Source organism: Vanessa tameamea, chromosome 17, assembly GCF_037043105.1.
Source record: "Vanessa tameamea isolate UH-Manoa-2023 chromosome 17, ilVanTame1 primary haplotype, whole genome shotgun sequence".
NCBI lineage: Eukaryota > Metazoa > Arthropoda > Insecta > Lepidoptera > Nymphalidae > Vanessa > Vanessa tameamea.
The window spans coordinates 4,084,610-4,108,582 of record NC_087325.1 but is presented as its reverse complement, the minus strand read 5'-3'; the positions used below and the strand labels follow the sequence as shown (position 1 = coordinate 4,108,582).

The window sequence follows — 23,973 nt, the reverse complement described above, 5'->3', positions numbered from 1 at the left end:
TAAATCTATTATTTTTACTGTATCCCAATAAATGTTTTGTATATAAAATGATTTATTTATGTCATATATTACAGGAATTAGTATTAATTGTTAGAATCATAAAAAATTAAAATAAATAGAACAATTTCTAATCAGATACTTTATTCTTAAATGATCTATTCTATAATGTCATTAAAGACACTTTAGCAATTCCTTAATGGAATTACTTAGCAGGACTTGATAATAATTATTGTGAGTTGTTGTTAGTAATTGTACTAGCCTAAGTTTATCATAATATAATTATGTACGTAATATATAATCAAACTTCGTCAGGACCACATAAAGGTTATAAAATAACTGACAAAATTTGAGTATAAAATTATAACTAAGATAATATGTTATACTTCACATAATTATATAAAAAAAAATTATTATATGAAGTATAGACAAGTAGATAAAATTTATCTTACATTTGATGCATTGCATTTAAGGTTTTTTAACAGTTCAATTTAATAAAAATCAAACAACAAATAGTGTAAATATAACTACATATTATGATATCATCTCATATCTGGCCTTATAAAGCACCTTTAACGTACCAACAGGAATGACCCGCTCGTATCAATTAAATAATATTAATCAATTTGGTCATTACTATAACGTCTAGTTCAGATGTTGCTGTAACAGATATATGGAAAATTCGTTGTCCCATTCCGTTTTCATTTAAAATGTAAAAATAGTGTTTACTTAATTCTAAATAAAAAAGCTATATTATTAATAAACTATCAGATATTTAACCTTTTACTTGGTACACAGTACCAAATATAACTATACCATCACAAAATAAACGTTATTGCAATACAAAAAAAACAACCTATCTAATATATTTTCCTAATTAACACTACGTTTAGAATGTACGTTAGTCTCATATCACACTCGATATATTTATAACTTACGAATGAATTCTTTAATTTCAGTTAAATCAGCAATGTGATTTCCACCCAAGCGTATGCTATGCTATGGAGTAAATCGTATATTAAATGTGTCTTATATGTGGAAATGTTTCTTTCACGTCGATAACCAAAACAGGGTAAAACGACGACATATATAAAGGATAATATTTTTAGAGATGATTTTAAAGTTCTATTTCCACAATGCATATAATATTACGAGAATTAAATCAATTTACTCAAATATCATGTTTTTTGTTATTAGTCAAGATGTTGTAAGGGGTAAGACGTATGTAAATATTTTTAGAACCGTTTATTTGTACATCCTTAAATCTAAGCTTAGTCAATAATTAAATAAGGACGTACACTTCGCAGAAGCGCTTGTCCAATAAACTGAATGTACAAAGTTAAATGCCTTATCCGACGTTATTTTTTTTTAATAGAACAAAGCAAAGCTTTTGCAAAAAAAGGTCGCATATTTTTCACCTTATATCAATGAGGTTTACCTCATTTATATGCATTTCAAAGAATATGATTGCATTATTACAATCTAAAGCGTTGATTATGTCTTGAATTTACATTATTAATTTCACAATATTAGAATGTATTATGAGGTTACGATTTAGATTTCCTGCTAATATATATAGTCTTCTTATAAGAAATAGCCGACAACGATACCGATTGAGTTCCTCGTTTACCTCGCCTCCTCGACCTTGTGAATTTAAAATCTCAATTTCAAAAAGAAATCGGGTCTAATTCTTAGATCAGATAAAGATGAAAATAGGATGCAAATTATTTACAAGCAACATTTCTCAAAATTGAACATCAAATGTTGTGTAAGAAGTGTCAATGGTTCGGTCGCGGTAACGTCGCCTCGCTCGGCCTGTATCTGTCTAAAATTATCGCACACATCTTCTGCGGATCCGTCTCCTCCGGGTAAGTGGACATCGCCTCGGCTACTTGTGCCTCGGGGAATATTCCCGCCAAATGGAAGTGCATTCGTCGTCTCGCTTCCCAATGTTGCAGGGCGCCCTCGGACGCGCAAGGAGACAGCGACACCGCCGCCATCTGCGGCGCCAAGGCGGCCGCCGCGCCGACGGGAGCCGACGACACCCGAGCGGCCGACGCGTGAAGTCGCGGGTCACACGCCGGGTTGAGTGTCAGCTGTCGGGCGAGCTTGCGGTGCGGGTTAGGGTCGGGCGGAGGCTGCGAGGGACCGGGTACTTGCGCCCTGTCGAAGTGCGTCACCAGCGAGGAGTCTGCGAGTCTGGGCGTGGCGGAATGCGCCCGCGCCAACGGTTTCTTCGTGTCTGCGGGTCGACCGCTGGGAGGAAGACTTAGCGTATGCAGGTCGCGTGCCTTTCGAGCGGCTCGTTCCGACAGTTTTTCAGCTACCGATTTGTGTGGTCGGCCCGCACGCTCTGGGTGATGAAATTTACATTTATTTCCGTAAGTACATTTCCGGCCGTATGGACATGCCGGAGGCGGATCGGCACGGGACGGTGGCGCACGGAGGAAAGCGTCCAACGTGGGGCCCGACCGACCGAGGGGATCGTCGGGCGGCATAAACCTATCATTAACGAAGGAGAACATCAAGAGTCTTTCCTCGATGACTTTTCGAAACTCCGGACTCTCGGCGGCCAGGTCCCTATAGTTGTCGTTGGAGACGACTATTCCGTCCGTTTCGGCTGCAAGTTTGAGAATGTATCTATCATCGTAGCAGATAAGCCGTTTGCCTCCGAGGAGACGACTGGGCGTGTAGACGAGCACACGACTGCGTTCGAGCCGCTCGAGGGCGTCACGGTCGGCCACGGGGTTGTCTGGCCGTGACGCTTCCTTTCTCCATTTTGGCACAAATACTGTGATTTCTTTGTGACCTCGTGCTCGAAACCAGTCGACACATATTTCTATTCCTCGACACGAGAACACTTCTTTGTTACCATGGCTGTAATGAATCATACATTTAATATTAATATGTGTTTCATATTATACTGAATTATTAATTAATTTTAATAGAATTGATTCTTACCTCATGGCAACGTTGCTTCCGTCTATTACTATCGGTCTTAAAGGTGCGCGTTCAAATGGCGGGTCGGGTTCTGTTGGAGGTGGTGGAGAAGGCATTCGAGGCGGCCTTTTCGAGGCGAGCTTGATAAGTTCCGCCAGCAACTCATTACGAGGCGGGTCTGGTCCTAATCGCTGTAACGCCGTCCGAGCAAGTCTTTCAGAGTAACCCAGCTTTACCGCAAACTCGATCTTAGCCTAAAAGAAAACAGTCTATTTACTCAAATACATAAACAATTTAAAACAAAGAAACTTCAACAATAGGCTACTTCAAGGAGTTTATGTTTACATATTGTAAAATTCGTTATCCAAATTTTCCAATTCTCTTAGGCTATAAACATACTAAAATTCTAATAAAGCGGTCCGAAGCTTCCTATCTATTGATTTCAAGGTCAACATTTAGTGCAACGTTGCTTTAAATAACGTGTGATTAAAATATTTCTGAAACGAAAAGGTTTTACGTCGGTGACGTGAATGACGTAAACGGACTTTATTGTAAAATAACTTGCCTGTAGTAAACAAAATCTGTCGGCATATTTAATACGCAACTGGTCATAAAATAATGATATTATATTATTGTTTAAAGTGGGATTTCATACATCAAGTAACAAATAATTTATCGAATAACTTTGCTGTCAAGCACGATTTCACTTGGTACTGATAAAAAAAAGTTTTTGTATAAATTTCCTCTTAAACAGAAGCTAACAGATAAGATACTTAATGTGTTTAAAACCAAAAGTCGTAATTAGTTGTTCAATAATACTTGTTGACTTCCAGGCAGGATAATATATTACGTAAACATATAATTATATTTAACTAACATGACTTTGAATTTTTGTGAAATGTTGAAAAAGAGTAACTACTGAGTTTCTTCTCGGTAGAATTTGCATTCCGAACCGGTGGCAGCTTCACTTAATATAGTTTGTTAAGTGACGATCCAAAGTGCTCGTAAAAGCCTACTTGAATGAAGTATATTTTGATTTTGAGATAAATTAAAAGTGTGTTGATTGTTATTTAGGTCAGAGTCAAGATAATCATTTGTACTAATTACGTTTCATAATATAAAAAACACACACTAAATGATATGCGCACGTATAGTCTATTCCAATGCAAGTGGGAAAAAAAATAAACAAACCCTAGATTTACGTATTTCATGCGATTCGCTAATAACTCAGCTCTATTGTGCATAACTAAAAGTTTATGATTAATATATATTTGTTTATAACATAACACTATTACACTTAACTACTTAGATCCACTTTAATTTTACTTCCAAAATTTCGATAACAGTTTCGTCGACGTTCAAATCGCCAATTCTTTCGCAAATCAACTGGGAATATAATTATTCAAGCTCTCGACCAATCATATCGCGTCAATTTGCTGTCAAGTGTTGTTTATTTGGCTTTTCTTCTCTTATGCTTGGAATTGAGTATAACTAGGTTTGCTGAGGTCACCGGAATTTCATTTTTCATTCATTCATTCACTCCAAGGACATTAGAAGATATTCAACAAAATTTACGTGAATAAAAACTTCAATTAATTTCAGATAGTTATAAGTTATACCATTTTTTATGAATAAATCATTCAATTACAACGATTAAGTTTATACGTTTAATACCCTCACTAATCACAGATATTGCTAGTTATAAAATTACTTATCAAACATCACGTGTTATGAGCTTAAAGACAATTATGGTGGGACATTTCAAAGATAATAGAGACCGATTTATTACTGAGAATTATAAGACATAAAGATCTTAGCAATAGTAGGTACTTATATGATATAGCTTATATTTAGAATACTTTAGCAGTGCTTATAATGATAAAATATAAATAACGATAATTCAATAAATCTTACTGAAAGCTAAAGTATTTTTTTTAATAAAAGTAATATCCGTTCGAAAACTTGTTGATGTTGTATTCGAAAATATAATTTTTCGAAACCAGATTTTTGCGTAACATTAATAAGTTACCTAAAATGAATATAGTTACTAGCTTATAACGTTGCAACGAAAATATATAGACATCATAAATAAATTCAAAGTTGTTTAATTATAACTTTTTAATTATAGTATCTATATACTAAAATAAACATGAAGTGAAACGTCATAAACGTCTCTCGGGTAAGCGTTACACTTAAATTTGACCTCGAAATTTAAATCTCGTCGCGCCCAAATAGGTTTAAATTAATGAGATCCGGAACACACTGTGTTATGAAATTCATAGTTACCTGATTTGGCGGAGGTGGTGCGTGGGTGACATACTCCGCGAACTCCGCAGCGAGAGTGTCGGAGGGTGTGCGTGAGGCGGTGCGATGTCCTCCGTCATCGTCGCACTCAGAGTCGTAGCTCGAGTCCTCTCCGCGCTCTCCTGCCCATCCCAGTGATGACTCCACATATTTCTACAATAAGAATATAGAGTTAGACGCGGATTGTAATCATCATAATTAAAAGATGAAAATTCCTCTACATTTGTAAGGGTATAACGCACCAAAAAGCATAAAAATGATGGTGGAGAAATGTAATTGGTTTTTATAATGCCGAAACATATTGAAAATCAAGTCCAAACTAATTATTAACCCTCAAATTCAGTATTAAAAGAGTATATACTTCAAAAAATATTTGTGTTCAGACGCGATCCAAAGTAATAAGCACATTATATAATATGAATATATACATGTACCAAAACATGAATATCCATATAAAAATTTAGAGTTTGTTTCTTATAATATGTAAATAATAGATCCTTAGAGGATCCCTTCTCCCCCATCCCCATCCTTAGAGGATCTATTATTTACATATTAGACATATTTAGTGAAAAATTAATGATTATATATATTATCACGCAAACGCATCCTCGTAAGGAAAATAACGTTTAAAACGGGTAAAACTGCTCTTAGCAACCAGCACTAGTACATCATGATATGTTAACAAAACGAAACGAATATACAATTATAATAACATTTGAGCCCCATTTCCACGGAACAAGCTAGAGAGGTTGCCAATAGGGCTGTTACAGTAGGTTAACATTACACGGGTAGATAAATGTTGTTGCGTGTTAGTTGAATTATATAAGACTTTGTCACCAACGTGTGACGTTCCATCGATCAATAATTTTGTGTGTAGCACTAGTAAACTCAACAACACTGTACAATGTACTTAGGTAACAAAAAAAAAACTTTTATTATAAATATAAACATATATTTTTTTAAATAACGTTTCATTAGTTATTATTTTTTTAACGACGAAGTTGTATATGTTATACCTTATACCTTATGTCAAAAATATCCATAACTTTGAATACATCCTAATACTTTTAATATTACAACGAACAACCGCATAATCAAATTGCAAAACAAATTATATATGGTAATATGATATTGTGAATGTTATAAAAATGACATTCATAGTAGATGTTCATCAAAGTCACTGTCACACCGTGTATGTCACACATCATTCATCAGAACTAAACGTCCAAATTCTTAAATTATATGGAAATTAATATTATTTGAAATCATATTGTTCTACACATTAATAATCCATTATTACGCCTCAGCCTTGTAAATTATAAGCGAACACTTTTAAGTTTTAGATCCCGGATCTACTATGAATATGTATTTTCGGTAGATCAAAGAGCAATAATTTGCAATTAAAATCCAACCACATAGTTAATACCTTATTTTTTTCACAAATTTGATATTAAAATTTTCCAGTAGTAAATTTAGATACATATTTACGAAGAGATCAATAATAATAATTAAATAGCAGATTTTTTTTTTAATTTTATCCGGATTTAAGAAAAAACTAATACTAAATACAATTGATATGGAACTTTATATACGCCTGGGAAAAGGAGTTGAAGACAGGGCAGACGTGCAGGTTTGGCTCGATCTGAATAAATTGTATTAAAAAAATTTTTTATGTCTATTATATAAACAAAAATATAATTGGGTTAAACTTTAATTTTGTACGTACAATGTCGGGGTAGGTGGCTAGTTTTCTATCTATTGTTTATGTTGTAAGCACTAAGCACATTTATTGCTGTTAAAGCGGCGCCAGCGCAGCACAGGGTCATGAGGGCGTCGAAGCGGATCTACGGATGATCATTGACCTTTACCGCGTGCGCAAATCCTGAGTATACCGGTTGTAATTCATTATTCACGTGAATATCAAAACGCACCCACTACGAAACGTAAACTAAAAACATTTTACAACTATCAAAATCGATACGTTTCACTTTTCCAACTCCTAGAACTAGAACCAGTTACCGTTTTAACTAAAAGGAAACTAAATTCGTTTCTTAGTCACGGCTACATCCGTGTTGGGGTTGGTTCATTCCACTCGGCTGTCTTTAGGATCTAAATTCTGATCGCAGATTACGTTACTGTAGCCGAGTTAGTGTCCCATGTTGCAACGAATAACTTCTCGACTTTATAAAATATCGACGTACAGCATTCCTTAAGCGTTCGAGAGATATTAGGTATGTAGACCGAACCGGTACACCTCATTATTTACAAATTACAATCTTAATGTTGAAATAATTTAATTATTCATATCATAAATTCAAATCATTCACAAAAACGGGTGTATAATCATAAATACTTCATAGATAAATGATTAAAGCGTTTGATTATAATTATTAATTCAATATCACGCACAAGTACCCTCGATGAGGCCACACTAGAGTATCTACACTAACTACTAAGCTCGTACGATGAAATTCTGCAGAAATAGTGTTAATTTATCATTTGAGGAACATTCGTTGTATCTAGCAGGTTTTTAAACTGGTTACATTTACATAAGTTTACATAAAATCATATTGTTATTACCGTTCATTAGTCCTTTGATATTTACATTCAAGAAGGAAAAATGATATCGTCATCACTAAAGGTAGACCAGGTATCTATTACGAACCCTGCATATATTTAGACTTCACTTTCAATGACTTCAACTTTTAGGCATGTCATGTTCTCATAGTATTTACTTACGACTTCCAGATTACTACACATTGATTACCAATAAAACCATTTACAACACTCGCCAATATTATTACAGAATATATTTAAAAACTCGTAATACGCACGATTTCAATCCGTTTGATATAGTTTTATTACTATTTTATGATTCTCATAAAGTATGAAACGAAATTAGGTGGTTTTTGTGTGGCTTCAAAACATTGTACACGGAAGTCGTCCGCCTAGCGCGAAGCCGGATGCAACTTTCTAAAAAAATATGGTTCGCGAGAAACGCCGCAACGTCTCAAGATAAAGATATCCCGCTATTTATGAAAAAAAAACCAAACGATTTAGTAACCATATCAGTAACAAAAAAAACGAAATATATACTCTTAAAGTTGTAAGATAGAAGTAAGTACCTAGTTTAATAAATAAATCTATCTTAGAAAGACTACATTGAACCTTATCTAGGTACAACGATGTAGATATATATCTTTAACGTTCATACTTTACCGAATAAATGAACACGAAATATAATTCACTTAATAAAACAAAAACAAAATCCTATAAAATTGACCAATCTCTTATAATTACGAGTTGAGGCTCATATAGATAGTTGAAATTTATCGATCGTATTATTGAAGTATTAAAACGAATAATTATTTTATTGGTTTACATTGACATTAACTGCTCTGTGAATTTCGAATGACTATTTGATCAGTTCATATTTCAATATCAAGTATATATATACATATTTATATATAAACGTCTACATAATATGTAGGTACAAAGGCAAAAGGAACGCTAAATGTCTCTATTAAACAAATACAGCTGACAATTTCCTCGTGCTTGATAAATGTTTAGAACAAAATAAAAAACCCAACGGATTCTCCCGCTTTAGCTTCGGTCGTGTACGCTCGACTTATCGTATTTGTTTACGTTTTTTCCTGTTTGGACTTTGCACCTACGTAAGAAACGGGAGCAGGCTACTATTTATGCTGCATGAAATCTTAGAAACAACAAGGTTAGAAATATAATAGCTTCACGGTATCTAATCTAATGAAATAATACCGCTTCCAAGGAATTTATTTTCATCGAAATAAATCGAAAATTGTACCTATGATTGCGGGTTCAAACTCACTCAAGCACCGCTGAAATTACATGTGGTTCATTTGTTTAATTAATGTATTCCTGGGAGGAAGGAAAACATCGTCGATTTATAATCTTTGACATGTAGAGGAGGCCGTTGATCATTAGTAGGGACTCTTGCACGTTGTTTTTTTTCTTTATCAGAATTGTTTATTGAAATTTTCTCTTGCCATATGTATATTTTATCATTTAGGTGCTTATCTAAAGTTTTAGAAATATTCTAAGGTAAATTACCCCACGCTTCGCTTCTAGATGGGTAAATATTATACTTATTGTTTTATGCATTCGCATCTACAATCAAGAATCAAGTAATTTAGAATTTGGACTACACTTCAGACAATTTATACGACATAAAGCAAGACTTAGTCTTGTTCGGTATCTTAATAACATACATTATATTAGTTTATAATCGTTTATAGCGTTAATGAAATAAAAAAAAAACCTTGGTAGCAGTTGACAAAAAACCGCAGTGCCATAACAATTAAGCGCCTTGATTTCTTCGCGACCCAGTTAATTTTCGAGGCCAGACAAATCGTTTAGGATACAAGATGTTGAGTAATGCACATATTAAAAATCACAAGTTTTAACTCTATTGACATTATTTAAATATGACATTTGGAATATCGGTTCAACAATATTTTCTAAGCCCAACACTAACTAGAATTCGTCAGACTGTATTTAAAAAAAAACAGATCGATCATTCATTATACAATGGTAAATTCCAGTAGTGATTCCAGTTGCTACAAAATCGTACGTTATGCTAAGCCGTCACTATTGCCATACACTATCAAAGATATTACTAACAACTATTAGTATCTCCAGTAGGAGTATTCTTCATCTCGTTCTTGCTTATAATCATTGATAGATAAGCGACCATCATTGCAATTGAAGTTATATTTAAAACTAACATCTGAAATATCGGTTAAGCCGGCAGTAATAGATACCTAAAGCATATTAATCACATCTGACCTAAAATTTTTTAATCAAAAAAACATTAAACGTTATTATAAGATTGCATTAAATAGTTTTACACGCGACGAAAACCAATAAAACAATTAAAATTGTAAAACAATCATGGAAAATTGTGTTTATAAAATAGCTATAAAATTATGAATGGATTTTTAAACGACGTTTATACAATTAACACGAATTTCGCTTTTATTGTTCGAAACATAATTAAAAAAAAAAAAAAAGTATCTAATAACAATAACTTACATACAATATATATTTGAATGATTGACAAAATGTTATCACGAGAACGAAGAAAACTTTAATAAAATCCAACTACATATTGTGATAATACTTTAGCTTAGAAACATAGGTTATTCAACACTCGCTTGCATTGCATTGCAGCTCATATCAATGAAAACATTTATTTATGATTATTGAATTTCGTAACTTGTTACTAGCTATAAAATACAGCTTATCTTCATATTATCTCAATTAACAAAAAACCATTAAGTTTAATAAATTGCAAATTATTGAACTGTTCTATTGACATAAATATTTACATGCGTAATCAACCTAATAGAAATAAGAGGTTATCAAAACTACGTCATTTCTATTCTAGTGACGAACTTCTATAATAATTATTATTATCATTTAATTGGCAATAGGTATTTATTTATTATTTCATACCTAAATATAACAAGTATCGTAAGTAACCAAATTTTTTCTTTTTTTTTAAATGAAATTCAATCGCTCTGCATTCGCGTACATATCTTTCGTATTATGTAGATTTATTTCCCATATATATAAAAGTATTAAAAAAATACAATTTACATGCATCGAATGTTTTCTATCAATATATTTATAGATAACATGTTCCGAATATATATATTTTAGTTCCAAAACTTTAATATCGTTATTTGGGATATTTAACACATTTTCGTTGAATATTAAAGTACATCTAGTCTAAAAATAACTATGACTAACTATGTTTATTACTATACATTTAAATAAAGTTTATAGCATATTAATAAGGTAAAACTTTAAAAACTCGACACCGAGTAACAGTGCATTTTAATCGCAATTCCTTTGAGCGCAACATAATACGCGCTGTCTTTGACAAACAAAGTCATAAATCTGTAAATTGATTACATATCGGATACAATTAGTTCCGTTTACTACTGGAGAAATTCTATCGCGCGTTTGTCGAAGAGATAACAGCGGCCAATCGAATAGGAGTACGCGGACGACGTCGGCTCATGCGAGGTGTCGTCACCGCCGAACAGGATGCGAGCACGCGACATACTTTGTACACAACATACGCAAGCCGGCACACATAACCGCAATGTGCTCTTTTGTTTTCATATCTATATTTATTTAATGCTAATGTTAGAAGGTTTAATATTATAATTGATGAGATTAAACGAGATTATTTAAATATTTTTTAACATTTCCTTGAATTAATTATAAGCTAACGTACTAAACTGTCGATAACTGAGTCCCCATTCGTTATGAATTTAGAACATTTGAGTAACTTTTTAATTTCTACCTTTCTAATGGTGTAGTTAAAGGAAGTTTAAAGTTATCTTTATGACGTCTATGATCGTACCTACTACATTTTTGTAACCTTATATCAGCATTATAAAGTCAATGGTTTGGTTAAATATATTTTATTATTGACTTGGTAAGGTAGGGCTTTGTGCAAACTACTTTTATCACTATCACATAATCTACCGCCAAACATCAATAGTCAGTACTGGTGTATTACAGTTTGAAGGAAGGGTGAGCTAATATAACTACAGACAAATCGGACATAACTAAGATGTTATGTAATGTTCCTAAAGACTGGTGGCCCATTGGCGATGTAAGGGATGGTTAATATTTCTGTCAGTGCAGTGGTGACCATTTAACACCAAATTGCACATCTGCCAATCCGCATATCTATATGAAATTTAAAGTAAAATAAGCACCGATATATTAGTCTAGTTGAATGTCGTCCTCGGAGTTTTTAATGTATTGTAGTAAATATATTTGAACTTCAGATAATGCAAGCTTCGTCGGTCTCAGTTAATATAACTAGCGTATAAAAACTACTTATATATCTTAGTAGATCGATTCTTAAACGCGAGGATCAATGATTTATTATCTTTGACCCGTGGATTCATCTATTGAAACAAAATTAACATATAAAAGACAATCCATCATTTTCGTATACCGGATGACATATTTATCAGATTACTTCACGGATACTGATTTTAATCTTGATTTTAAACCTTGTTTTAAATATATTTTCAGGTTTTTTACTCATATTTTGAAATGTACCTTTTTATAACTATGTTCTTCAATGCCATTTATCATTGCAATTATATATTACTATGTCAGTAAATGGGAAACTGAAAAAACTACTAAACCAATACAAATAAAACTTTCAGCAGGTGATGCAGCTTTCGGAGAAGGTTTTAGTATATTATAATTATAAGTACTCGCTTTAAATTAAGAATTAAGGAAATAGACAACGTATCTGTGTGTGCACATGTTTGTGCATTATAATATCACCTGTGCAGTTCGTTACTCTTTGACAGCCGATGTGGCCGAAATTCGGCTAAAAGTACTTCACTCCTGAATATATTTGCATGAAAAAGAATTTACAAGATTATTAGTCGTACAAATTATTCATGTGGCAGAATAAGTTGTGCGGTTTGATATTTATGATACTTTGAAGAAAATTTGAAATAATATTTCGTGAAGGTAGTTTTTAGAAGCCCTACCCCACATCTTATCTATTAACTCATGATGTGTTACTTAATTTTTAAGATTTTCATTTGTTTTGTCTACTCATTAAAATACAGTGTGGTAAATAAATATAGGAGGGCAGTTTCTGGTTTACATTTTATTTCATTAAAGTTCCTTAATATTTAATTCGTATAAACACTGAGAGAGATTTGCGTACATTTTGGAAGACAAATTATTTCATAGTCGCGACAAAATTTCGGAAGCTAAATCCAATCCCTTTTATAGTTTTGATAAACCACATCTGTATAAATATTAGTTACATCAGAGCTCTCGCTCTCCGCGTTTTACAATATCCGATACGATTTGGGTGTCGCGTTCGGATAGACGACATCCAGAAACAATAATATATTCAGACAAAAATACTTTCACATTCAATAATAATCGTTCCAATTTTACAGTATAAATAACATTTGAAAAAACCTTACGACCATAGATTTAAAATATTTTCCTTCGAACGACTGCACGTTTCATGGTTTATCAACTTCATCTCCCTATTGCTTAATCTTGGCCATGAAATTCACAGATTGTATATGTTATCGTGTCGGAACATAATATCGTGTCGTTGATTATGAAAACGCTCTAAAAGTGGTACCGGATACAACTAATACGTTCCAACAAACATTAGAAGGTTGCCGCACCACTATTTATTTAACCAGACATTTATTCTTTTGCCTGTATTCACTTAGTATAAAAAATGCTTTGCCAGTCACGAATAAAAAGATAAAATCTATTTCAAAAACCTATTAATGCATCAGGCAAGCTAAGTAATCAAACGAGTAGTAATTCAGGGCACATTTAATAACTATTAATTACTTGCTTTCGTATTTTAACGATTGAGACTTTAGAATATAAATGTAATGATGTACCATTTCTACAATTACAGTCAGTTTACTGCTGAACTAGCTTCTAAGCTTTAAAATGGATCGTTTACATATTCATAAGTACGTTGTCGATTTGAAATTGCCTATTAGCGAGTGAAAATGACGTATCCGGTTGTATCGGGTCCTCGATTATTCTACCCTACTCTGTTTATATGCAAACTTAATGCAATTACTTTCTAGGGGAAAAGTTCTATTAAGAATTAAGCTGCTTTTTCAATTTTATAATTATTTTTTTTAGTTGATAACTATAATTTAGATTTATAATATAAGCAGGTGTCGTATATAATACACAGAATATAATTTTTGCTGACATCAGGAATCTTTAATGAGCATCTTATTAAAATTCTGTAATCAAGAACAGTCGAAAACTAGACATTCTCGTGTATGACCTATATGGACATAGAGGTAAAACTATGCTAAAGTTATCCACTCGATTTAAATCCGTAGTCGGATGTCGTGGATAACGAGTGAATATAAATTACTAGAGCTCACTGGTCAAGTGAAAGTCTGCAATAATATACAAGTTCCGTCCAACTGTCGCAGGTACGAGATCGAGATAGATTTATATATATATATAAAAAAAAACATCTACAAAAACATATGGTATCGAGATAAATATAATATAAGGGGTATTCAATAAATTCAAGAATTCTAAATCCTTAAGACACTTTTAAAATCTTTAAATAATAGCTTAAATTGTAATTTGGTTATACATCCGGCTTTCATTTCGGAAAGTGGATAACATTTAATACTCTTGTGTAACTTAATGCTTGGATTCAGTTAAAAAAAGATTAATTCATGGTTGAATCACAATGACACGTTAATTATATTGTTTTGCGAACCATTTCTGTTTTGAAGGGTAAAAATAAATATATAACTTTTCACTGATATTCTAGAGACGTACAAGTTGTAATTTAATTTGGAAAATAACTATTAAAATGTATGTTTGATGATAAAAATCGTTTAATTGATCCGGAACGTAAATATAAAAAGAAATGTATTATTATGAATAGTGGGACACCTTTTGCGAGAGAATGACATAACGTTATCTCGCAATCGTATTACGTGATGAACTATTTAGGCTGACATGGGAACTTTTGTATCGATATGATTTTTACACTCTTTAGTAAAAATTATATTGTTTAAAATTTTTAAATACTTGAAACACTATTTTTTGCTGCACTGAACTGTATCTTACGTTCTAAATATCAACACGCTTACGAAAACATGTGTCCAGTTTTATATAATGTAATATGTAAATGTACAATAATGAACACCTTACGAGCTTATCAATATTTAAACAATGTCGATGTTAATTAGCATACCTAGATGACGTTAACGAACCGGCTCTATTTCCGGGATCGTTATTCGTGCGATCGTGAATGAACATCATTACAGAACGAAGTTGCGTACATCGGTTTGTGAAACTCGCGCTACACAGAATATCAGTGACGAGAAAATTGTTAAGTACAGGCGCTTAGGAGGGATAAGACGATAGACGTCGCTAGACTACGCGCTCACCTGGGAGTTGTCAATCGCGTACATAATAAATACGAGTTAGTGTGCGCGCACGTCGCATGGCATGACGCGCGAGTGCGAGCGCGGCGTGTTTCGCGGCAAGACTAGCGAGTGTAGAGACTAGCGAGTATCGAGCGGTGGCGGGCGCATACGCACACCTCCACGCATGGGCCCGCTGAGTGAAGGGGAAGCGGGGCACACGAGATCCGGGTTGCGACTCGCGGCTTGCGCGCCCACTGCAGCGGGCGGCCCCCAAACAAACCGCGCACTGTTGACCTCTGTCACTCACGCAAATACAGCTGTCGCTCATCCAACTTCAATCATGTCAAATCCGGAAATAACGAATACCACGAAATTTTAAGACTCATCAATCAATTGGGCTCAAGTCCGACATATCAGCTGTTTTGTCATTGTTTAATTCAAATATTTATGCTGTTAAAATTTATTTTAAATAATGTACATAACTTTTACATATAAGATAGGAAAATGTTTAATGGTTATGAGCAGTAACGTTTCTTATTACTATTGACGTATTATTAAATTAAACGACAAACTTAGACCCATAATGTTATAAAAGATCACTGTCTATAATATATTTTAGAAAAGTTTGGTGAAAATTTATACCTTTGTTTTGAAAATAATTTAATTATGTAGTCTTTCTTTTAAAGATAATAATCCTGACATAAAATGCGGTGAATTTTTTTAAGTGTTCATGACTAAATTCGAAACAATAATGAATATTAGGAGCTTAAATGCTCAGGGATCGCCTTGCCAGGAATCGAACCCTTAATTTGAAAATACATTGCCTGTCTAATTGCACCAACTAATAATGACACTAATGAGAATCAAATTGTAGAACAGAAAAATAAAATGAAAAAGTTCTAATTTTTTCCATAATCGAAAAGTAAGACGGGAGATTCTCAATATGTTCGATGCATTTGTTTTTTTCAAATAATTTTATAGTTATTTAATAATGCAGTAGAATAAATTTATAGATATTTGGGTGAAATCATGTTTTTTTAATCAAAATCAAAATTAGTTCAGTAGCTTTTTAGTTATATCATATTGTAACTTAAATTAACTGTCGTTACCCGCTTCCAGATAGACATATTTTTACTCTACAGGTATTAAATAGGTACTTTTGATATATTCTATATATGTATGGCATATTGTAATAGCAGATGCTTGTTTGCTTAAAACTTATTGTTTTTAATATGGTAATCCTAAAATTATACAGATTTGTGTGTAAATTGTATAATCTGTAGGATTAGCAATTAAATATATTTATTTTATAATTAGGACAATTTTTTTGTGTTATTACAGGCTAATTTAATAAATTTAGGTATATGTTAATCTTTACTGATACAAATGGATAATCTACTCCATGATTATTTCTAAGAAGTTTATTTTGTTTGAATTATAAATTGCAATGCTGTTGTGTGATATTTTCTGTCCACTAAGAACAGCATACACTTGCCTAAAATTACACTGAGCTAATAAGTTAATATAAATGTTTTAATATTTCTGTAGGTACAAAAGTCCTAATTATTCTGTAGGTACAATGGACATTATCCACACACAATATGCATTTCCCTACATTAAATATATAGCATTCTGAGTTCAAAAATAGAAAATGCATTAAAATTAAAAAATAACTCAATTGTGTTTTTAATAAAAGGTTTTATATATAATTCACACAAAAAAACAGTTTGAAGTATTTGCCAAGCTCTCGAAGAAGCTGTATTACATACAATAACATACTAGGTTGACCCGCTGCTCACAATCTATTATTGTTATTATTTAATTATATTCTGTCTGTTCATTATTAATACTATCACTATGTAAAACATAGTAGAAATAGAAGTTGTACATCCCTGGGTCTGAATGCAGTATTCAGCAATTTGCAAATATTTCACAATATCTAAAAGGCAATTTATGACCAGAATAGTTTGGTAAGGTTGAATTTATTCTGAAGTAGAAAAAGCAAAAGCTTTCTCTAAAAATTTATTATATTGTTTCCTACTTAGTAGTATAAATGTAGTATATAAATAGAAAATTATTAAAACAAAATTGTTTTTATTATATTAAATATATCTCAATATTTCTATACTTTTTCATTTATTACAATTTAAAAATACACATCACATTACATGTATATTTTTTATTTTTAATAATTTTTTTTAAATTGACTTTAGTATGGTGGAGTATGATGGATACGTGGAGTATGTTATTTTTTTTAATTAATTAATTGACGCAAATAAATATCATAGTAATTTTTACTTATTTTTACACTGTACCTGTATTCTGTCGACAAGTTCTCTCGGATTGAAGTTACCATCCACAGGGCTTAAATTAAATATAATTTTAAAACTCACAAATTCTGGTTTCACTTTTGTACTTCCCGATTTCTTTTCAGAAAGCGTAACATAGTAAAAAGTTTCCACTAAATTAAGATATTTGCTATAAAATTCGTTTAAACATGACCGAGGAACTGATATAAACAGATCTGTTTCGTTTGACATTATTTGATAAACGATGCGATCGAAATCACGCACTATAATCGTAGTATAATTGCATAATTCATATCAAAACAATTTCGTAGTTCTTAATTGTAACATAACACAATCCTCAGATTTCACGTTTGACGTTTATTAGTTCTGAAGTCTGAACATAGAGTATTGTGGTCTGTGATAAAACTTATGACTTATTCTGACTTATGCTGTGAACAACCTATCAACAACATACTTTTTTAATCTGTACCTATATGTTAATCATTAATACTTAAAATCAAATACTTTTTGGCGGGAATAAATGAATGTTTAATTTTCTCTGAATATAATAAATCAGATTTTTCAAAATAAAAACAATTTTAATAAGTGCTGGACTTCGATAGTGTTCTACTTATTTCATTTATAACGACTGATATTTAACTCCCGACTAGTTATATCTAAAGTGCATCGCTTAATCCTGGAACACTGTTGTATACTTACCTTACGAAACATATGTCATACAAACAATACATGACTGTCAGATTATATTAGAATGCGATCAGCCTTGAGTCTAGGATCAGTTCGAGTAGGGATTTAAATCATTATTTGGTTACGTAGATAATATATAGTATTTCATTAAATGAATAAATATATGCAGATATATATATTGTCTAATGACTATCATTGAGAGACGTCACAATTTTTGAACAAGTGTCAGCACTTAAATGATTATAGCGAATTTTACTGTATATCAGTTAAAGAATTACAGTTGGTTTGTTGAATTTTATATGTTTCGTAAATATTATTGTCAATATAAAATAAAACGACAGTATTCATGATTATAATTTATTGCAAGACTTAAATAGGATGATGAAAAAATATTAAATTATATCACACGTTCAAATTATTGCATGCAGCCAACTCTCCTCCTTGTTCCAGGCTTGAGACTGGCACTGGGAGTACCTACCCAGCGGCGGAGTTACGTGGCGTCCAGACGTCCACGATCCACGTTTTGCGGATACTGCATTTTATGCATTTTATCTGAAACATTAGATAGCATACTCTGTATTCTAAATTGAAATTAAGAACAAATCAATGAGAAACAGAAGGTTTGGTTTTTAACGTAAAACTTGAATTTTTTTATCTAAATTATTGAAAAGTGCAACACTTATTAGAATGCTTAAAATTACCTACATAAAAGTTTGATAATATAATAATCTTACATAACTTACCTGGAACTTGTGCCCCGATTCCTGTGACCCCAAAATACTATTTCTAATGTTTCGTCTACAATTAACTTGATGAATACGAGCAATCTGAATCATAAGGAGAAATATTTTCTTTTTTAACTATTTTGCGCTTCTTCTTGTTTTGTTCGCGTGTTCTAAACATTTTGCTTTCGTCGGCACATTTTGTAGTAATACTTGTTCTAAAATCATAAGAAAATTGATTACATACTAAAATAAACAAAATATCACTTTGCATTCATGAAACATTAGTTGCATATTCTAATTACCTAACTACATTCTCTGGTACAGAACAATTTTCTACCACAGTTTGAACAATATCATTTACTAAAGCTGCGTCTAGTTTCTTTTTAGCGGGTTTGTCGGGAAATGCTGGTGAAGGTTTTCCTGTTAGTGAATGAGTTGCCAATACCCTGAAAAAAACATTTATTAATTATAAAATTCGAATTTATAAGTATGATCATTATGTCCAAAAATCACTTAAACCTACTTTCTTGAAAAAACAGCTGTCAAAAGTTTTCGAGTGGCATTCGTATAAGATGTCCAGTCCATGTTCTTAAGAAGTCTAGCTGGAACTGATGCATTTCCGTCTCCAATTAAAACCTAAAAAAATATGTTTATATTAATTATAAGTTAGACATGCGAAGCCAAATAAATTAAGAAGGCAGAAATCCATACCATTTCGTTATTCGATTTATTCGTATTCTTTGGTTTTAATGTTCTTTTCATTTCCTTTGGAGCTCTCATATCACTGTTTGTAAAATCATCGCGGTCTTTAGCAAATGTAGTATCACAGTCTCCAACAGAACTCTAAAATAATAGTAACACAATTTAATAATATAATATTGAATATTAATATAGATTATTAAACAAGTGATGTTTACTAACAAAGTCAGTAGTAGTAGTCAGATTTCTTTTACGTTTGTAGGACTTTCTACGATAAGTCTTTTCCGAATATTCGTCACTTGAAATGTCCGAAACTTGCTCATATGAATCGGTAATAGACGATGTCTCCGGCTTTTTTGTTTTCAATTTTGACTCAAGACATTCTATTTTAGCACATAGCTCTTTAATTATATTTTCCATTTTTTCTATTTCAGGTAAATACAATTCAAATTCAGTTTGAGTTCCCTTCTCACACATCACTTTATTTTTAACATATTTTGATTGATTCTTCTTCGAGTTTTCATTCCAACGTTTGGGCGAATACACTCGCTTTTTTGGGGTGCTTGTATGGGGAAGTGGCGTTGGCTGTAAATTGAATGAATATTCAGATTAAGTGACAAGTATTTAGGTAATTTTAAACATTTTTATAATTTCAGATATTACTTACTGTAGAGCTAATAAGGCTGCTTAAAATTCTTGCTATAGTCTTAGTTCCGTCTATACTTTCAACGCCGATAGACCTTGTATCGACTGGTAATTGAAAACATGATTTATTAAAATAAAACCATATTCACTTGATTTATATGGTAATAAACGAACAAAAAATAATTAACTAAAAACTTACAATTATTTTCATGGTGACGTCCGCGGTGATCACTGTGAAGGTCCAGTAAAGCTTGCGCAGCATCCATTTCAGATTTTATAGCCAAAGTCGTCATTTTAGCTATAAGTTATCTGAAATTTAAAAATAAATACTTCTTAGTAAAAGCTTACTAAGAAACAGTAATCGACTATCGACAAAGGAAGGTTAAGTTCAAATAAGCTTCCGATAGCATTTGACAGCAGTCATTTAAAATACCATGCTTTTCAATTGTCCGTTCCAGGTATAAAATATAAGGTACATGTTTTCGGGTAAACTCAGTCGCTAAGCATTACTTTGTGTAACAAGGAAACCTCAATAAACCTATTGTTTATTCTCCTAATCCTATTGGATCCGCTTTTCTAGATCTGATGTTTCTACCTGCATCTTGTAATCTAGTATTTTGACAATTTGTACTTAAATTTTACTAAATAATATAATAAAATAAGTTCAGATAGGTACAATTTAAGTCGTTACCTGTAGTATTTCTTAGCCCTTTTACAAAATAAGTTATTTAGTAATAATACATTGCCTTCGCAGTTACGCACTATGTCTTTTAACAATTACTTGGGCTCTCAAAGATCTACGATTTTTTTTTTATAATTTAAAAATTCAGTATTAAATTTTTTTCCATCAGAGAATGGCTAATTTCAATGAAAATATCCTAGATACCTGAGCAATGTTTATTAATATACAAAACGGGGTTTAATTGTTTTGATGATCTTATAAATTCGTTGAACTAAATTAAGGCTATACACGAAACGGCTTAATTTCAGTTACATTGATCGGTAATTATAACAGGAAAAAATTACAAAAAATTTTTTTTTTCAGCCGTTTAACGTAATCGTATTGACAAAGATAATATAGCCTTAGTCCGTTCCGCTAGAAATCTCATTTAATTTTGTATTGCATTTTAAATCATAAAATTATTACAAGTTTGACATGGTGTACCACTTTTTTTTTAAAACTCCGTACATATTTAAGATTTTAATTAACTTGGTTTTTTTTTATTACTACAAGTATTTAAAACGGGATTTTTACCATGTCTTTTTTTATTTTTATTTGGTGGGGCTCGTGGACAAGACATTCGTAGATAATGTCGAAATATCGAGCTCGACCAGAAAAAAAATATGGTAAATATCCCGTTTTAAATATCTGTACATATTTTTAAAAGGTCGATCTATTGAATTTTACAATATCTAGTTTAAACAAGTCCGAGTCGGTGTCGCGTACAAAAGGTTCCGTACCGTTAGCTATAAAAACGGCAAAAAATCATGTCTGTTTTAAAGAATAATTAAATATTTTTTTTATATTAATTTAATGGTACATTTTTAAAATGAATATTACTAATAAAAATAAATAGCCGATAACGGCAACAGGTAGTAATATTCAATATTTTTCTTGATATTTATAAAAATATCAAGAAAAAATCACGTTTGTTGTAAGGGAGCCCCCTTAAATTTTTTTTTATTCTCTTTTTAGTATTTGTTGTTATAGGGGCAACAGAAATACATGATCTGTCGAAAATTCCAACTATCTAACTATCACGGGTTTTGAGATACAGCCTGGTGACAACGGACAGCCGGACGAGAAGAAGCCTTAGTAATAGTTTCCCTATTTTCCCTTTTGAAACATGTAAGGTTAACTAACTTAACTATTTAAAAAAACAAAAATTCATCTGGCATTAAGCAAGACCTTTTTTTCTTTCATGTCTACCGAACTTCAAAATTCACATCAACTTTAGTTCAGCATTTTTTTTAGAAAATTGTCATTGGTATTGAATTGCTTTTTCATAAGATAGTAAAAGCTAAAAAATAAAGTCTAAAAACATAAATATAATAGTGCATATCCTAAAACTGAGGGCCTCATTTTGTAGAAACCGTCAAATATATATATACAGGTTTATTGGTAATTCGACGTATTCCCGTTAGGAGGTGATAGGGGTGATTATCACCTCTAATTTTAACTAATTTTAACCCCCATATGCATGATGCAAAAGTGAACCATTTTCGAGTTATCGCGTTTTTTCGATTTTTTCAAAATAAGTCAAAAATATATGTATATTTAAATAATACTTATATAAATAAATACTCACCGATATCTTCAAACTAGTACAACAGTTCTTGAAATTGCTAATGATATGTTCACCTACAATCGCTCAAGGTAGACTGACGAAAATTTGCAACCCGATTGAAAAAATCAACTTGTTAGAGGGGATGTTTCTTAACCACCATACGACTTCCATTGTTTCGTTATCAGGTAAATAAGCTGGCTGTATTTTCGGCTCCTTTCTGTTATCTCCTTTTGTTTAATATTGACTAAAATTTTGTTTTACAGCGGATTAAGGTACCAAGAACTATATATATTATAAAATAATGTTTATTATCCTACGCGTAATTAGCTTACTTTCTTTGTCTAGTATTCCTATAGGGATCATAAAAATAATGGTAAGTTATTGATTTTATTAGAAAAAAATGTTTAAGCGTTTTAGGTACCGCTGTATTATTTTTACGCTTAGTATAAGTATAAATCTTATACATTTTCTGCTTAATTAGAAATAAAAGAGTAGTTTTTTAAGAACCCTAATAACATATGAACGAAGTTATTATTACGTTTGTACGTACTAAGTTGATAAATATTCATATTTTTGTTTTTTAAATATATATTTTTATCTTCAATCGATTTAAGTAATTTTAAATATTAGTAGTCAAACCACAAAAGGAATGAAACTGTGACGTGTAATAAATAATATTCAAATAAAGGGGTTATTTAAATATTTAAGGTTTACACATTACACAAAATTAAAAATATGATTTAAAAAAAGAAAATGTTATTTTAATTTAGAAAAGATTTATTTCTTACCAATCGGATACCCATTGGTACACTTATTACATTTTTAATCTCTTTAAAAAATATTAAGCCTAATCTTCATATACTTTTAAGTATCTAGGTATGAACAAGTTATTTTTCTCAAATTTAAACACAATAAATATTTATTAAAATACTTATTTGAACCAAGCACATCGATCTCACTTCGATAACACGTACGAATAATAGACTGCAGTTTTTTATACTAATATTTATTAAACCAGCTGATCAAGTTGTTTTTAAAGAGGGTAGTTGCATTTTCTTTGAAGTCGGTATTTATTAGTGTATGTAAGTACTAAGTATATTTAGACTTCAATATTGATAACAATTCATTTTAAATTTCACTGTAAATACAATTTATATTATATTTATAATAATAATTATTATTAAATATACAAGTACGTTATTGATATTTATCACTAATACAATTATCTATTAATTAAATAAAGTATGTAATCATAGTGTACGTTAGCATCGAAATAATTAGAGAAATATAACATAACATTTCACAGATATCTTTAAGTTGAATAAATCCTAGTCTTTTATTTCAAATTTAATAAATATTTAAAAGAATATCTTTCGCCAAAAAGATTCATAACAAAGAGGAA

At 31.5% G+C, this 23,973-nt stretch overlaps 2 protein-coding genes across 3 annotated transcripts; both read right to left on the bottom strand.

Moving 5' to 3' along the window:
• Positions 1-188: 188 nt before the first annotated feature.
• On the bottom strand, positions 189-17,913 carry LOC113400582 (probable ribonuclease ZC3H12B). Of its 2 annotated transcripts, none has more exons than XM_026640218.2 (4): positions 17,534-17,913; positions 5,224-5,394; positions 2,959-3,191; positions 189-2,874 (listed from the first exon to the last, which is right to left on the bottom strand). In XM_026640218.2, the coding sequence occupies exons 1-4, from the start codon at positions 17,756-17,758 to the stop codon at positions 1,776-1,778; spliced, it is 1,728 nt and encodes a 575-aa protein (XP_026496003.1). In that variant the 5' UTR covers positions 17,759-17,913; the 3' UTR covers positions 189-1,775. The 2 variants fall into 2 exon arrangements, with proteins under 2 accessions (XP_026496003.1, XP_026496004.1); XM_026640219.2 differs by lacking the exon at positions 17,534-17,913 and adding an exon at positions 15,240-15,453.
• Positions 17,914-18,675: 762 nt separating this feature from the next.
• On the bottom strand, positions 18,676-23,584 carry LOC113400419 (early boundary activity protein 2-like). The gene is made up of 10 exons (XM_064217546.1): positions 23,360-23,584; positions 22,593-22,921; positions 20,483-20,592; positions 20,306-20,388; positions 19,861-20,223; positions 19,651-19,782; positions 19,463-19,575; positions 19,242-19,385; positions 18,958-19,154; positions 18,676-18,766 (listed from the first exon to the last, which is right to left on the bottom strand). The coding sequence occupies exons 3-9, from the start codon at positions 20,574-20,576 to the stop codon at positions 19,019-19,021; spliced, it is 1,065 nt and encodes a 354-aa protein (XP_064073616.1). The 5' UTR covers positions 20,577-20,592; positions 22,593-22,921; positions 23,360-23,584; the 3' UTR covers positions 18,676-18,766; positions 18,958-19,018.
• Between the last annotated feature and the right edge of the window lie 389 nt (positions 23,585-23,973).